This window comes from Narcine bancroftii, chromosome 2, assembly GCF_036971445.1.
Source record: "Narcine bancroftii isolate sNarBan1 chromosome 2, sNarBan1.hap1, whole genome shotgun sequence".
NCBI lineage: Eukaryota > Metazoa > Chordata > Chondrichthyes > Torpediniformes > Narcinidae > Narcine > Narcine bancroftii.
This window is the reverse complement of record NC_091470.1, coordinates 354,657,532-354,672,444: the sequence shown is the minus strand read 5'-3', so window position 1 is coordinate 354,672,444 and position 14,913 is coordinate 354,657,532. Positions and strand designations below refer to the sequence as shown.

Genomic DNA, 14,913 nt, shown 5'->3' with positions numbered 1-14,913 from the left:
TGGTTTTAGTAAGTCAGATCTTTGTTTTCGTTGTGATCAGGTTTCTGGTACTTTTTTACATGCTGTTTGGTTGTGTGATCGGTTACAATTTTGGAAAGGTATTCAATCTGTATTTAATAATCTATATAATCTTCATATTGTATTAGACCCTGATATATTTTTATTAGGGAATATGCAACCGTTGATTGATTTAGAATTAGATAATTACCAGATCTCTTTTATTTACTTAGCGCTGGCAGTGGCCAAGAAATGTATAGCGATTACTTGGAAGAATAGGAATGTATTGTCTTTAGATAGGTGGTATTCAGAGATGAAGTTTTGTTTGGTTATGGAAAGAATATCTTTTTCTATACAAGATAAGATGTCTTTTTATGAGTTGAAGTGGACCCCATTTATTGATTATATACAATTTAAATAAGTTTGAATTAATCATTTTTTTCTTTAAAAAAAACTTTTTTTAAATTATATATTTTTTCTATATATATATGTTTTCTTTTTTTTCTTTCTTTTTTTCTTTTTTCTTAGCTTTTTTATTATTAGTTGTTTTTTTTCATTTAAGTTCTTTTTATTTTTGTTTTTTCATATATATTCTTATATAATAAAAAATTTTTGGATTAATAATTAATACTTAATTAATATATTTTTTTTGTTTTTTTTATATATCGATCTTTTTTTTAAGATATATATTTTTTATTTTTTTTATTATACTAACAGTATTAATTCTTCACTCTTTATCGTGGGGGTGGGGAGGAGGGGGTTTAGGGGTTAAAAATAGGTTTTTTTTAGTCTTAGTTTTTAGTTGTTAGGGGGAGATGCCGAGATTGGTATTGTATTAACTATGTTACTTTGTACTTGTATTACTTTGTTTCGTATTTTTTCTGTACGTGAATTACTTACTTTCTTCATACGTTAAAATTAATAAATAAAGTTTCGGAAAAAAAGAAGAAAAAAAAAGCATTCTACTAGACGTCTGTACAGGTTTGTGTGGTGAAACCACAATGTACATATTCGTTATATGTAAATTGCATAACCTTTCCTGGTTGACCCTGCTCTCACTGGCCAGCTCGTGACTCCTCCCCTTTCTCCCACATAAAGGCTGTCGTGCAACAAGCCCGCCCCAGTTTGAGACCCGGTCAGTGTGAGCGACCAACACAAGGATGCTGTCTTGCAAATAAAAGCCTTCAGTTTCGATGACTTCAGTCTTTGTGCAATTGATCGTGCCTCAGTTTGGCAAAGTTTACGATGTCACACCAAACCTTTGCAAACTCCTGAGAAAGTAGAGGCACTGACGCACCTTCTTCATGATGACATTAGTATGATTGGTCCAGGAAATCTCCTCTGAGACAGTGACTCACAGGAATTTAAATTTGTTCACCCTCTCCACCTCTGATCCCTCAATGATCACTGGATCATACACTTCTGGTTTTCCCTTCCTAAAGTCAAAAATCAACTCCTTGGTTTTGGTGACATTGAGTGTAAGCTTGTTGATAATACAGCATTCAGCCAAGTTTTCATTCTCCCTCTTGTATACTAACTCTTCACCCTTTTTTATACAACCCACTACTATGGTGTCAGCAGCAGATTCGTAGATCGTGTTATTGTTGTAATAAGCCACACGGTCATAGGTGTAAAGTGAGTAGAGCAGGGGCTAAGAACGCAGCCCTGTGGTGCTCCAGTACTGATGGAGATTGGGTAGGTGTTCTTGCCAATCCTCACTGATTGTGGTCTGGAGGTGAGGAAATCCATGATCCAATTACACAGTGGGCTGTTGAGTCTCAGGTCTTGGAGTCTGCTGATCAATTTTCAGGGGATAATGATGTTAAATGCCAAAGTGCAGTCGATAAAGAACATCCTGATGAATGCACCTTTGTTATGCAGGTGTTCCAGTGCTTTGAGTCGAGCCAGCGTGTTGGCATCTGCCTTCGACCTTTACTGCGGGAGGCAAATTGGAATGGATCCATGACCCCAGTCGGGCAGGAGCTGTTTTAGTCCTTGCAAAGTGGTCGTCCAGTCTCATTGATGTAGAGGAGGCCACCATTGATTGGATCGAATGCAGTGGATCAGGTTGAATAAGGTATGTCATGTAAAAGGGATTATTGTTGTCAGCCCACAGAATGGTAGAGGAAAAAAAAGGTCATTTCATTTTTGGAGGAAAAAAAAATGAGGAAATTTCTGAAGGCAAATGGAGGAAAGTGAGCACATTTCATCAAGTGGCAGAGATCCCACAATGAAAGAAAGTGCTTTTTTTAGGAATGCTTGCAGCACAGATTTTTGTCACAAGGCCAAGAATGCCTCCGAAATTGAATAAAACCATTGAGCAGAATTTACAAGGCAAGAATTGAACAAATCGTTTAGCACTGCGTGAGATAAGAGTAAACCCAATCAATTATTTCAATCACAATCTAAATAAATGAACTGGGGTAATTACTGTGGAAGTGTGGGAAACTGCATTAATAATTTGCAGAACAATATTGTAACTGATGCTTCATTCCTTATCTACTACCCATCCATTCTTATCTAATCAGTGCCTTCCTCGATTTTTCTCTGGAATAATCCTCATCTGTTCTTTCTCACCCCGCAATACCTGCTTTCAATTCCCAAATAATTTCATGCATTGAAACCATGCAGGGCAAACCTTTTGCTTATTTTTGTCAAGGGAAAAAAAAGTGACATTTCAGTTGTGCAGCAGATCTTTTGGTGGTCCCAGAGTAAGGTACATAGAATATAGAATGTGGGACCTAAACAATCCTCCACTCACCTTGAATGTAGTATGGGGAGATTCAAAACCTTTATAGCTGCTGGATAAAAACTATTTTTGAACCTGGAGGTACTGTACTTCAGATGACAGTAGCACCTGTCAGGCTGCGGTTCATTGACTACAGCGTTCAACACCATCACACCACAAAATTGTTGACCAAGCTAAAGATGTTGACCATCCCTCTGCAACTGGATCCTTGACTTCTTCAGAAGCAGACCCCAATCAGTGCAGATCAGCAACATTCCTCTGTGACCGTCAACACAGGGGCATCCCAAAGCTGCACACCTCATCCTCGACTCTATTCCTGTACACCCATGACTGCGAGGCAAAGTTCAGCTCCAACTCTATCTACAAATTTGCTGACGACCATCGTTGGCCGAATAATTGGAAATGATGAGTCGGAGACAGGATGGAGATTGAGAATCTGGTTGGGTGGTGGCAGAGCAACAATCTTCCTCTCAGCATCACCAAGACCAAGGATCTGATGATTGATTTCAGGAAGGAGAGGCTGAGGAACCATGTAACTGTTCGCATTGATGGGGAGGAGGTGGAGAGAGTCAGAATTTTCAAGTTCCTGGGTGTTCATAGTTGAGAATATTTTTTCCTGGACCCAGCACATCGAGGCAACTGTGAAGAAGGCATACCAACAACTACCTTCTGAGGAAATTCAACGTGTCATTGGATACTCTATCAAAGTTCTACAGATACATTGTGTACAATATACGGGGCGGTTGGATCTCAGCCTGGTTGGGAAATTCAAGGGCCTAGGAACGCAGAAGGCTGCATAAGATAGTAAACATAGCCAGGCCAGGAGCATCACAGGCTCAAACTTCCCACCCATTGCAAATATCTATTGTGTGTGCTGTCTCAAGAAGTCAGCCAACATCATCAAGGACCTCCACCACTCTGGTCACAGTGTGATGATATGCTGCGGTACATCACTCGGCCAACAGGTGGCCTAGAGACGGCACCCGGCCTAATGACATCCAACCACCAGGTGGGCCCAGAGGGGACCCATGGTATAAAGCCGAGGTCCCAACCGTGTGCTCTCTCTCTCTCTCTCTCACTCTCTCTCTCTCTCTCAATAAAGCTGTGTTGCCCCAAATAGTATTGTGCCTGTGTTTTCCTTTGGTGCAGCCTGCCATACACAGCTTACTGCTCTCTTCAGGCACCTCACGGTTCAAGGACAGTTTCTTTCCAACAGTTATCAGACTTTTGAACTTCCCCTTGGTACACGAATCACAGACTGTCTGCTCTATTGCAAGTCCCTTTTTTTGCATGTAGAGGATGGTGAATATTCATATCTATTTATATCTTTATTGTCTTCACTATTTATAGTCTTTCTTTGGCAACTCCAAAGATGAATTTCAGCACATCTCTACATTGTATAATGTGCATGACAGTACATTCCTTGTCATCCATACCTACATACCTGGTGGTGCTAAATATGCAGAAGTATATGCACACTTCATGGAAATTGAAAGATATGACTCACAGCAACAAAATGGATTATAGACTTTACCAATTATAACTAACAATGAGCTGGAAAGATATGAGGGACACCAAGGAAATGTTTATCACCCTAAGAGTGGTTGGGGGGAGTTGGGGGGGGGGGGTGTGGAGGTTCTGGAACTCAATGCCTGAGGAGTTGCTAAAGGCACAAACCCTCACATTTAATCATGAGCTTGTAACCACGTGTTGAGAGATTGGGAGTAATCCATTCCTCTGTTTCCACTGTTACACCATTAATAGTCAGTAGGGTACTCACGAGCCATCACTTTCTCTAATTCTGAAGCGACTCACATACATGTGAAATAAAATAATCAAATCACAATATGGGCGGAAATAAAAATTCTTAATTAATTTCACAGCAGCAATATTTATATTCAACATTAAAATAAAGGGACGTGGTTTTTTTTTGGTTATTTGGTACCAGAAAGTCAGTACTGACGTACTACACATTTGAACATAAACCTATCTCCAATTTTTCAATAATGAAGCTAACCTGTTGGTATCCATGGATCCGCAACAGGCTTTAATATCGTGTTCACTTGATCCCAGTCAAGGTCGCTGTTTCCAAGCCTTTGGCTGTATCCACAAGCACTGAACGGTTCATCAAAGGAGCAGCTTCCTGTCGAACCAAAAGGGGGGTAAAATGAACAAAACAAAATCCATTTCAATGTAAGAAACATTCATTCATATAGTTTTAGTAAGAAGATTTTTAATTAGAATTCCTTTAGAAGAAATAACTAAGCAGCCATTCCTTCCACATGTGTCACCAGAATAAAACCAGTCATCCTCATGGCATGACTTTAAACAGGACCAATCTTAACACTTGCAAATGTGCAGGATTTTCAAGGCCATTGAGATCTTGTGTCAATTAGTTTTATGAAAAACAGCACCGAGAAAAAAGTTATTACATTTTTAAATAGGATTAGTCAAGACATGATGTTTATCCATGAAGTGTACAGAATCATTCTTACTTTCCAGTCTCACACCATGCTATTTTTGAAATGCTGTCAGGCAACACTGAAGTAATATGGGCAGATCATAGGGAAAGCGTTGGATGGACTTGTGAAACAACTGAATTTCAGAAGTGTTCTGATACTAATTACTCAGTAGCAAGTGACATGGTTACAGGAAGTTTGTGGAAGCTATGGAGAGGGTGCAGAGAAGGTTTACCAGAATATTGCCTGGGTTGGAAAATAAGTTTTATGAAGGTTGGCAGAGCTAGCACTTTTCTCCTTCGACCGAAGAAGGGTGTGGGGAGACTTAATAGAAGTCTAGGAGATTATGAGAGGCACAGAAAAGGTGGACAGCCAGCGCATTTTTCCCAGGGCAGGAGTAGCAAACACCAGAAGAGATCTGTACAAAGTGAAGGGAGGGAAGTTGAGGGAAGACATCAGGGGTAAGTTGTTTTACACAAAGAATCGTATGTACCTGGAATGCCTTGCCAGGGAGGCTAAAACATAGGAACATTTAAGAGACTCTTAGACGGGCACATGGATGAAAGAAAAATAGAGGGTTATGAGGCAACGAGATTTTAGGTTTTTTTGGAAGGAATATATAGCTTGGCACAACATTGAGGGCTGAGGGGGCTGTACTGTACAGTAGTGATCCATGTTCTATAATATTTATTACTCAAATTGGAGGCCTTTTAAAAGTGGTGTGCCACAGGGATTGGTGCTGGCTCCCCTGTGGCTTGTCAGCTATATTAGCAATTGGGCTGACAATGTTATCTGCGTGTTTAATAAGTAGTGTAATGCAACAAAATTGGTGGGTGTGGGGAAGGGGGGGAGGGGGAAGGGGGGGGAGAGGGGGAAGGGGGGGAGGGGGAGAAGGGGGAGAGGGGGGAAGGGGGGGTGGGGGGGAAAGGGTGGGGTGGGGGGGAAAGGGTGGGGTGGGGGGGAAAGGGTGAGGTGGGGGGAAAGGGTGGGGTGGGGGGAAAGGGTTGGTTGGGGGGGAAAGGGGTGGGGGGAAGGGGGGTGGGGGGAAGGGGGGGTGGGGGGAAGGGGGTGGGGGGAGTGGGGGGAAGGGTGGGGTGGGGGGAAGGGTGGGGTGGGGGGGAAGGGTGGGGTGGGGGGGAAGGGGGGTGGGGGGAAGGGGGGGTGGGGGCTGGGGAAGGGGGGTGGGGGAAGGGGGGGGTGGGGGCTGGGGAGTGGGGGTGGGGGGGGTGGTGGGGGTGGGGGGGTGGTGGGCGTTGGGGGTGGTGGTAGGGGGTTGGGGGGGTGGGGGTGGGGGTGGGGGGGTGGGGAGTGGGGCACGGGTACAGAGTTGCATGAAAGTCTTGGCCCAGGTAGACAGGTGGCTAAAAAGGCATTTGGCACACTTGCCCTTATCAGTCTGGGGATTGAGACAGGAACAGGTATATCACGTAACAGCCATACAAGATTTTGGTGAGTCTGCACTACAATTAATTTGCAGTTCTGGTCTCTCACCTCAAGGAACGATGCCATTAAGCTGGAAATGGTGCAGAAAAGTTTCACAACAATGTAACCAGGTTTTGTGGGTTTGAATTACAGGCAGAGGCAAGGTAGGGAGGGACATTTCTTCAGGGAGCATAGGAGGTTAAAGTGGACCCTTTGGAGGTTCGTAAGATCATAAGGGGAACAAGTTCAATAAATGGTCGTAGTCGTTTCCCAGGATCATGGAATTTCAAACTAGAGAGCATAGATTTAAGGTGAGGGGAAAGATTTAAAAGGGACCTGAAGAGTCTCTTCTTCAGGCAGAGGTTGGTGGGTATATGGAATGACCTAAGAGAGAAAAATGCCTGTACAATTGTATCATTTCAAAGATATTTAGACAGGTACAAGGATTGCAAGTATTCAGAGGGATTTGGGCCTAACTCAGGCTAATGGTATGAGCTTAGATGGCAATAACAAGTTGGACTTTGGAACTGCTTCCATGCTATAGAACTCAATGACTCTATGACTGAAGTCCTTGATCTGGAAGCTTAACTCTTATTTCTTTCTCCTTTGAGGTCGGCTAACTCACTGGGTGTTTCCAGCATTCTAGGTTTTTATTTTAGATTTCCACCATCAGTATCGTTTTGCTTTTGACCTGCCATTTTACTTCTGGGTCCTGGACTTAAATGTAACATGGCCTGTTGGAAGGCAGATCTTTTCCCTTCTTTACCAACATGGATAATTTTTTTAAAAAATGTAATTTAGACATACAGCACGGTAACGAACCCTTCCACACCAATTACACCCAATTGACCTACAATCCCTGAAGGATGGGAGGAAACTAGAGCACCTGGAGGAAAGCCATGCAGACACGGGGAGAATGTACAAACTCCTCACAGACAGTGTCAGATTCAAAACCTGGGTTGGTGGGGCTGTAACAGAATTGAGCTAACCACTACACAAACTAGGCTGCCCCGAATTGTTAAATATTAGTATTTTGTAAAATATATCTTGAAGACTTGATCAAGTTAAGGCTTAAGTATAAAGCGGCAGAGAGTGGGGGATCAGATGATACTGAAGGGCTTAGTTCAAGCTCAAGCTCCCAAGTGTGCACTAAGAAGGAAGATCTTGTTGCTTGATTCACACAGGAAACCGCAGACGCTGGAACTGAAGTTAAATAAACTCGGCTAAAGTAACTAAGCAGGTTGTTTATCTTTCTGCTTTAGTTGACTTTTAGCAATGAGGTTTTCCTCCATGCATATCTTACAGTTGAACAAGAATAATCAATTCTAGACCATCAGCTAAGTCCATTTATTGAAGTGATGCAAGGGGCTAACAAGTCTTATTTCAAGGAAAAGTCTGAGACAAGCAGTATGTATTATGGTCTATTATCTCTGTCTGCTTTGGTACATGTAGGTATGGATGAAGAGAATCTGTGGAGGCTGAAGTGAGTGCAATGCACAAAAGTGCTGGAAACACTCATCAGGTCACACAGCACCCATTCGAAGTAAAAGGCAGTCAACCTTTAAGGCCTGAGCAATGTGGATACCTGAAGAGCAGAGAAGGAGGAAGAAGAAAGGGAAGGAGCTCAAGCTAACAGGAATTAAGGGATATGGAGAAAAGGTCGGTATGTGGCAATTAGCCTGTCATCAGATCAGTCATGATCTCATTGAATGGCAGAGCAGGCTTAATGGGCTGAATGGCCTACTCCTGCCCCAATTTCTGATGTAAGAGGTAATACTGGATACATTTGGGAGGGTAGAAGGGAAAGCAGAAATGGGGAGAGGGCAAATGACTGAGAAAGGAAGATCTCTGATAGGAGAAAGAAGGAAAGAAGGAAAGGGGTGGGGAGCCAGAGAAAAGATGACAGAGGGGTAAGGAAAGAGAGAAATCAAGGGATGAGTTGATGGAAATCAGAGAAGACAACATTGATGCCATCTGGTTGGAGACTGCTCCAAAGTTGTTTCCTATTGTAGGAGAGTCAAGGATAAGCAGGCACAACTTCAGGATGCAGAGGAATTTCTTTGGCCAGAGAGTAGTAAATCTCTGGAATTTGCCACTACAGGTAGCTGTGGAGGCCAGGTCGTTGGATGTATTTATACCTGAATAGTCAGGGTATCAAAAGATCCTGGAAAGAAGGCAGGGGAGTGGGTCCAAGTAGGAAAATAAAATAGCACATGATAGAATAATAGAGGACTCAATGAGCCCAATGGCCTACTTCTGCTCCGATATTTTATGGTTTCATGTTAGGCCTCAACCTGTCAATACATGAGGCCATGGGCAGACATGCTGAAGTGGCAATGGGGCATGGAATTGAAGTGATTGGCCCCTGAGAGGACTTTGCTTTTGCAGCAAGCAGAGCAAAGGTGCTCAATGAGATCACTTCATTCATCACAGTCTCCCTGATGTAGAGGAGGACAAATTGTTAGCAATGGATACAGTAAATGACCCACACAGATTCACTTGGATTCACAGTTTGGGGCCCTGAATGGTGGTGAGGGAGGAGGTGTAACTGCGAAGTATAGCTCTTTTTCCCATCAGAAGAGTAGTACCAAGGGGGCGATTGGTGGGAAGGGATGAGGTAATGAGCAAGTTGCTGACAGAGCGATACTTATGTGGAAAACTTAAAGGTGGGAAGGTGAGAGGGTGGGATCATGTTGTAAGTGGCAGGAATTGCAGAGAATAATATGTTAGATGTAGAGATTTGTGGATAAGGATGAGGAGAACCTGGTCCTTTTTGCATCTGGGGGGTTGGGGAGGGGGAGATAGTGGGGGGGGGGGCGGAGGTGCATGGGAAACAGAGATGTGGGTGAGGCCTAAGTTAATGGCAGTAGAAGGGAAGCCTTGTTTTCTGAAGTAGGAGGATATCTCAGATCTCCTGGGATGCTGAAATAGAAGGCCTCATCCTGGGAGCAGATGTGACAGGACGGAAAGATTGAGAGAAAGGAATAGAATCTTTACAGGGGACAGGGTGTGAAGAGGTTCAGTTGAGGTAACTGAGGGAGTTGGTGGGTTTGTAGAAATGTTTGTTTTCTAAGATGGAGACAGAGAGATTAAGAAAGGGGAGAGAGTTGCGAGAGATGGACCAAGTAAACTTGAGGTCAGAGTGAAAGCCATTTTGGGATGGAACTGAGAAAGTTGAGGATGCACCTCAGAAACATAGAGGCCCTGTAGCCAAAGAAGTACATCTGCCATGTCAGTCACCATTGCTCCATCTACAGGAGGATCTGAAATTCCCACAGAATTCTTACTAGCCACCTCAGTACTCACAATTCTGGAATGGAACTCCAATCCGTCAACCTAGAGCATACAGTCAACATAGAGCATACAGCACAGAACAGCTCTCAATGGTGTGTGTGTGTGTGTGTGTGTGTGTGTGTGTGTGTGTGTGTGTGTGTGTGTGTGTGTGTGTGTGTGTGTGTGTGTGTGTGTGTGTGTGTGTGTACAATTTAAACCTTCCTTAACTCCCTACCTTTATTTTTCTTGCATCCAATTGCCTGTTTCAAACTCATTGTACCAGCCTCCACCACCACCCCTGGCAATGCATTCCAGACACCTACTTTCTTTCTTTGGCTTGGCTTCGCGGACGAAGATTTATGGAGGGGTAATGTCCACGTCAGCTGCAGGCTCGTTTGTGGCTGACAAGTCCAATGCGGGACAGGCAGACACGGTCCCTGCAATCAACCTGAAAAGATACTCTCCTCGCTTTATTCAGATGCCCTCTGGTATTTGCTACTGTCGACCCGGGAAAAGGTGTTTGCTGTCCACTCTATCTTTGCCCCTCATAATCTTGCAGAAATCTGTTGAGTCACCTCCCAACCACACCAAAGAGTTAACCTTGCCTCATAAGACGCACTTCTCCCATCCAGGCAACATCCTGGTACATCTCCTCTCCGTAGCTTCCACATCCTTCCTACGATGAAGGTGAAAAACACCAGCAGGTGTAATTACTTTGCTTGAACCTTCTGCAGCACATCAAACCAAACTTAAACTACTGAGTCACAGGAAACAAGGAAAAGAAAGGAATACAACAGATTAGCACTCTCGGGGACCCCTTCTCGTTCAATAAAAGCAGTTTAAATGGAAGGAAATTAATGATGTGCAAGAATCAAGTAAATCTTCTTGTTGGACATAAACTGCCACTTAGCAATCACTTAACAACCAGAGAATGTGTTCATGCATCAACACGTTGGAAATATTTACTCCTGGGGATGTGTGAGAGTATGGGCAAAAGTTAATGTGCACTCAATTTGTTAACAATTTAACTATTTAAATGAGGCTTCTGCCTGACAGCATGTCTGGGCAAACAGCTCCTTACCACACTTCAATCCAAAACATGACGCCGTCTGTAAAGTATCAGGAAACTGATTGTAGCTCATTACACCATAGCAACATGGACAGTTGCAGAAACCAGCTCATTTCAAATCCGTTCAAAATTAATTCAGCAAGAAAACAAGCTGCTAATATTTTCAGATGGTTCAATCACCAAAGTGAAATTCATTTCAATACTCTACCTCCAATCATGGAGTTGGTGTCGAGCCTCTATCTTTCCTCTTCTAGAAAACTGCATGGAGCTTCTATGTCAATACAATCGTGAAGACTCGCCAGCAGCGATACTTTATGAAGAGTTTGAGGAGATTCAGTATGTCACCGAAGACTCCCGTAAACTTCAACAAGTGGACCCTGGAGAGCATTCTGGCTGGTTGCATCACTGTTTGATACAGAGGTGCCAAAGCTCAGGACAAGCAGAAACTCCAGAGGGTTCCAAACTTGGCCTCCGGCATCACAGACACCACTCTTCACTCCATCGAGGACATCTACAAGAGGTGGGTGTCTTAAGAAACCAGTTGCCGTCCTCAAGGACTCCCACCTCCCAGGCCATGTCCTCTTCACCCTGCTACCATCAGGGAAAAGGTACAGGAGCCTGAAGGCAAGCACTCAGCGGCACAAGGACCGCTTCTTCCCCCACTGCCATCAGATTCCTGAATGAACAATGGACCACAGAGACTGCCTTACTTCGACTTTTTTCCTTGCACTATTTTTATTTATTTTCTTTGTATAAATGTTTTCACTGTGATGCCCTCACAAAACAAAGAATCCAGGCCAAGGGCACAGATTTAATGTGAGGGAGCAAGATTTATAGAGACCTAACTTCTTCACACAGGGGGAGTTGGGCACATGGACCAAGAAGAGGTGGGGGCAGGAATAATTGCAACATTTCAGTGATAATTAGATAGGTACATGGATAGGAACGATTCAGAGAGAAATGGGACAAATGCAGGCAAATAGGACGCACTTGGTTGACATGGACAAGTTGAATGGAAGGTCCTTTTTCCATGCTGTAGAATTCCATCTATTTATTAATTGGCCACAAAACACTTGGAGCACTGTTTAAATACAGGTGGTACTTCTGTCAGCAAATGACTGGAGGTGTAATGATGGCGTTGGGAAGAATCCAAGCATGAGCAGCAACTGTTCCCATCATGCCTACAGGCCCAGTCAGCAGCTGAAGGTTCAAATTCCCTCTGCCAAATGGCTCATTGATGAGCTTCACCAGGGGCTCTCTGGTGGCTCCCACCATGTATCAGCCTAGACCTGGGCTCTCGGGGCAGACTTGTTCTCCACGACAAATAACAAAGCTGAACCCCTTGCAAATCAACATGATCTACTTGGATCGTGGTCTGAAAAAGGCACACAAAATTGTTGTTGACCCCTTCCACCCCAGGAGAATAAGAGCCAGCACCGCCAGGCTGAGGAACAGCTTTGACCCCCCACGGGCAGTGAAAACGCTGAACGACCAAAGGAATTGCTCACACTAACCACCCGAGATGCTCATATTTCTGAAACCATATTTATTTATTGATCTGTATATATGAATACTTGCCCTGCATATGTATTGTTTGTCTGTATGTGTATTATATCTGCTTGTGTGTTGGCATGTCTTGCACCAAGGACCGGAGAACACTATTTCATCGTGTGGTACTTGTGCAATCAGATGACCATAAACCTGACCTGATCATTGTCTGAGGGTCAGGGTCATACTTTACATTCACCTTGGCCCATAACACTTGGCAGACAATCTTTCTTTTTATTTTTCTTAATTTTAATGATACAAGATGGTATGAAACCCTGGATTACACCCAATTAACCTACCAACCTTGTATGTTTCGGAGCGTGGGCGTAAACCAGAGTAGGTCACAAGAAGAACGTACAGACTCCATACAGGTAGCACCAGATTCGAAGCCCGACCACTGACATTGTAATAGCGTTGCACTAACCATGCCATCTTAAATCATGTGCCCCAATGAAGGTCCAAAACAGACTGCTGGTTCTCCCAATTAATACTCAGAATGTTTCTCAATCAGCAAAGAAGAAAGTTATTCAATCCTATTCCTTCTTAGGTTGCAAGGTCCAGGTCACAAAACCATTCAGAGGCCGACTTGAGGCAGAAGCCTGAGTAGCAGTTCAACAGTTTAACATCCCTGACATGAAGCATGTTCTGAAGGCTTGGATGATTTTCACATCACAGTGTGAAAACAAAGTGGATGCTTACTGTCACGTGTTCAAATATCGTTGCATATTTAAAGTTGATTCGAGCAAATGAGTGAAGTTGTTTTTCCACAAAATGACTGGACAGGAGCTGGCCATGGAGAGAAGAGAAACGCTTTTGAAACACATTCCAGGAAAGAGACGGAATGGAAGAAATTATGGGAAACTCGGGAGGTAAAGTGGAAGTTCCTGTACCCTGCAGCTGCAGCTAAACAGCAGAGAGGGCACCTCAAAAACAAAGCTGCCACAGAACTAGCATTCAGATTGCCAAAATACAAAGGCACAGGAAAAGGAGTTTCACTCTGATTTAGACTTTGCATCATACAAGTTTATAACCAAATTCTATTTAGCATTGTTGCTAATTGGAGAGTGTAAACACACCCTGATCTTAATCAAACATGACTTCCCTTCAAGAATAAATGTTCCTAAACTGGAAAGGTCTTTTATTGAATATTTAGCTTTGAATGCAGGACTTCCTGCTTGGGACTTTGCTCCAGGATTTAATTTGTAAACATTTTTTTGTAAGTAAAGGCATCCTGCTGTTTGGGAGAAATGTCTTTTTAAACTCTGTTTCTTCCAAAGAAGATCTGAACCATAGAAAATTTATTTGGCTAGATGATGCGATCATCTTTGGAAGGCTGGTGTTTATCAACAACTCTAATTGTATACAGAGCCGTTGTCATACCCACACTCCTGTTCGGCTCCGAATCATGGGTCCTCTACCGGCACCACCTACGGCTCCTAGAACGCTTCCACCAGCGTTGTCTCCGCTCCATCCTCAACATCCATTGGAGCGCTTACATCCCTAACGTCGAAGTACTCGAGATGGCAGAGGTCGACAGCATCGAGTCCACGCTGCTGAAGATCCAGCTGCGCTGGATGGGTCACGTCTCCAGAATGGAGGACCATCGCCTTCCCAAGATCGTGTTATATGGCGAGCTCTCCACTGGCCACCGTGACAGAGGTGCACCAAAGAAAAGGTACAAGGACTGCCTAAAGAAATCTCTTGGTGCCTGCCACATTGACCACCGCCAGTGGGCTGATATCGCCTCAAACCGTGCATCTTGGCGCCTCACAGTTTGGCGGGCAGCAACCTCCTTTGAAGAAGACCGCAGAGCCTACCTCACTGACAAAAGGCAAAGGAGGAAAAACCCAACACCCATCCCCAACCAACCAATTTTCCCCTGCAACCGCTGCAATCGTGTCTGCCTGTCCCGCATCGGACTTGTCAGCCACAAACGAGTCTGCAGCTGACGTGGACTTTTTACCCCCTCCATAAATCTTCGTCCGCGAAGCCAAGCCAAAGAATTGTCCATTTATTATTTTGCTTGACTATTAGCTTGTGTAGAGTCACACACAAGCTACGTTCGGCTGCAGATTTTTACATCTGAATTGAATTTGACAGCTTTTTTTTTCCTACTGTTCTGTAGTTTTAATATTAGGTGTTCTTTTTTTATTCCCAGACTTCTTTAATTGCTTGAATTTAAATCTGCCATTTCTTCTGGGAGTTTGTGAATGCACATCTCCAGGTCTAAGGTTCACTCGCCTGAATTCTATTTCAAATAGGGAAACACAAAAGATGGTATGAGTTTGCAGGAACAACAGAAGGTCTTTGACCTGAAGCGTTGTTTCTGTTTCCCATTCCACAGACGCTGCTTGACCTACTGAGTTTTTACATTATTATAAGACTGATGGAATTTG

General features: G+C 43.6%; 1 protein-coding gene across 10 annotated transcripts in view; it reads right to left on the bottom strand.

Moving 5' to 3' along the window:
- LOC138755773 (receptor-type tyrosine-protein phosphatase mu-like) overlaps positions 1-14,913 on the bottom strand; it is a 1,095,616-nt gene that overhangs the window by 861,470 nt on the left and 219,233 nt on the right. For all 10 annotated transcript variants that reach the window (XM_069922352.1, XM_069922354.1, XM_069922355.1 and 7 more), the window contains exon 2: positions 4,764-4,889. In XM_069922352.1, the coding sequence (XP_069778453.1) occupies positions 4,764-4,889 (126 nt within the window). The remainder of the gene's footprint in view (positions 1-4,763; positions 4,890-14,913) is intronic.